Raw genomic sequence first — 206 nt, 5'->3', positions numbered from 1 at the left:
GGAGCCGCCCCAACCCCTGCGACAGGAACTGCTGGTGGGACAAGCACCTGGGGGTCACCTTCCTCACCATCTTCAACCTCATCGCCTACTTGGTGGACCTGGTCTACTCCACCAGGATGGTCTTCATCAGGGCACCTCCCTAAGGGCTCTGGGTGGCCCTGGTGGGGTGAGGGGTGGTGGGACGCAGCTGGGTGCTGGTAGCGGTG

The 206-nt window shown here is 64.1% G+C and overlaps 1 protein-coding gene across 1 annotated transcript in view; it reads left to right on the top strand.

The window, feature by feature from the left end:
* The window catches only part of LOC104159281 (myeloid-associated differentiation marker-like), a gene marked incomplete at its 5' end in the record, with an annotated part of 801 nt that extends 658 nt beyond the window's left edge, over positions 1-143 (top strand). Inside the window, one exon of the mRNA XM_009697148.1 lies at positions 5-143. Coding sequence (XP_009695450.1) covers positions 5-143 — 139 coding nt within the window. The remainder of the gene's footprint in view (positions 1-4) is intronic.
* Positions 144-206: the final 63 nt, after the last annotated feature.

This window comes from Cariama cristata, unplaced genomic scaffold (genome assembly GCF_000690535.1).
Source record: "Cariama cristata isolate BGI_N322 unplaced genomic scaffold, ASM69053v1 scaffold39473, whole genome shotgun sequence".
Lineage (NCBI taxonomy): Eukaryota > Metazoa > Chordata > Aves > Cariamiformes > Cariamidae > Cariama > Cariama cristata.
This window is presented reverse-complemented; position numbering and strand designations above follow the sequence as displayed.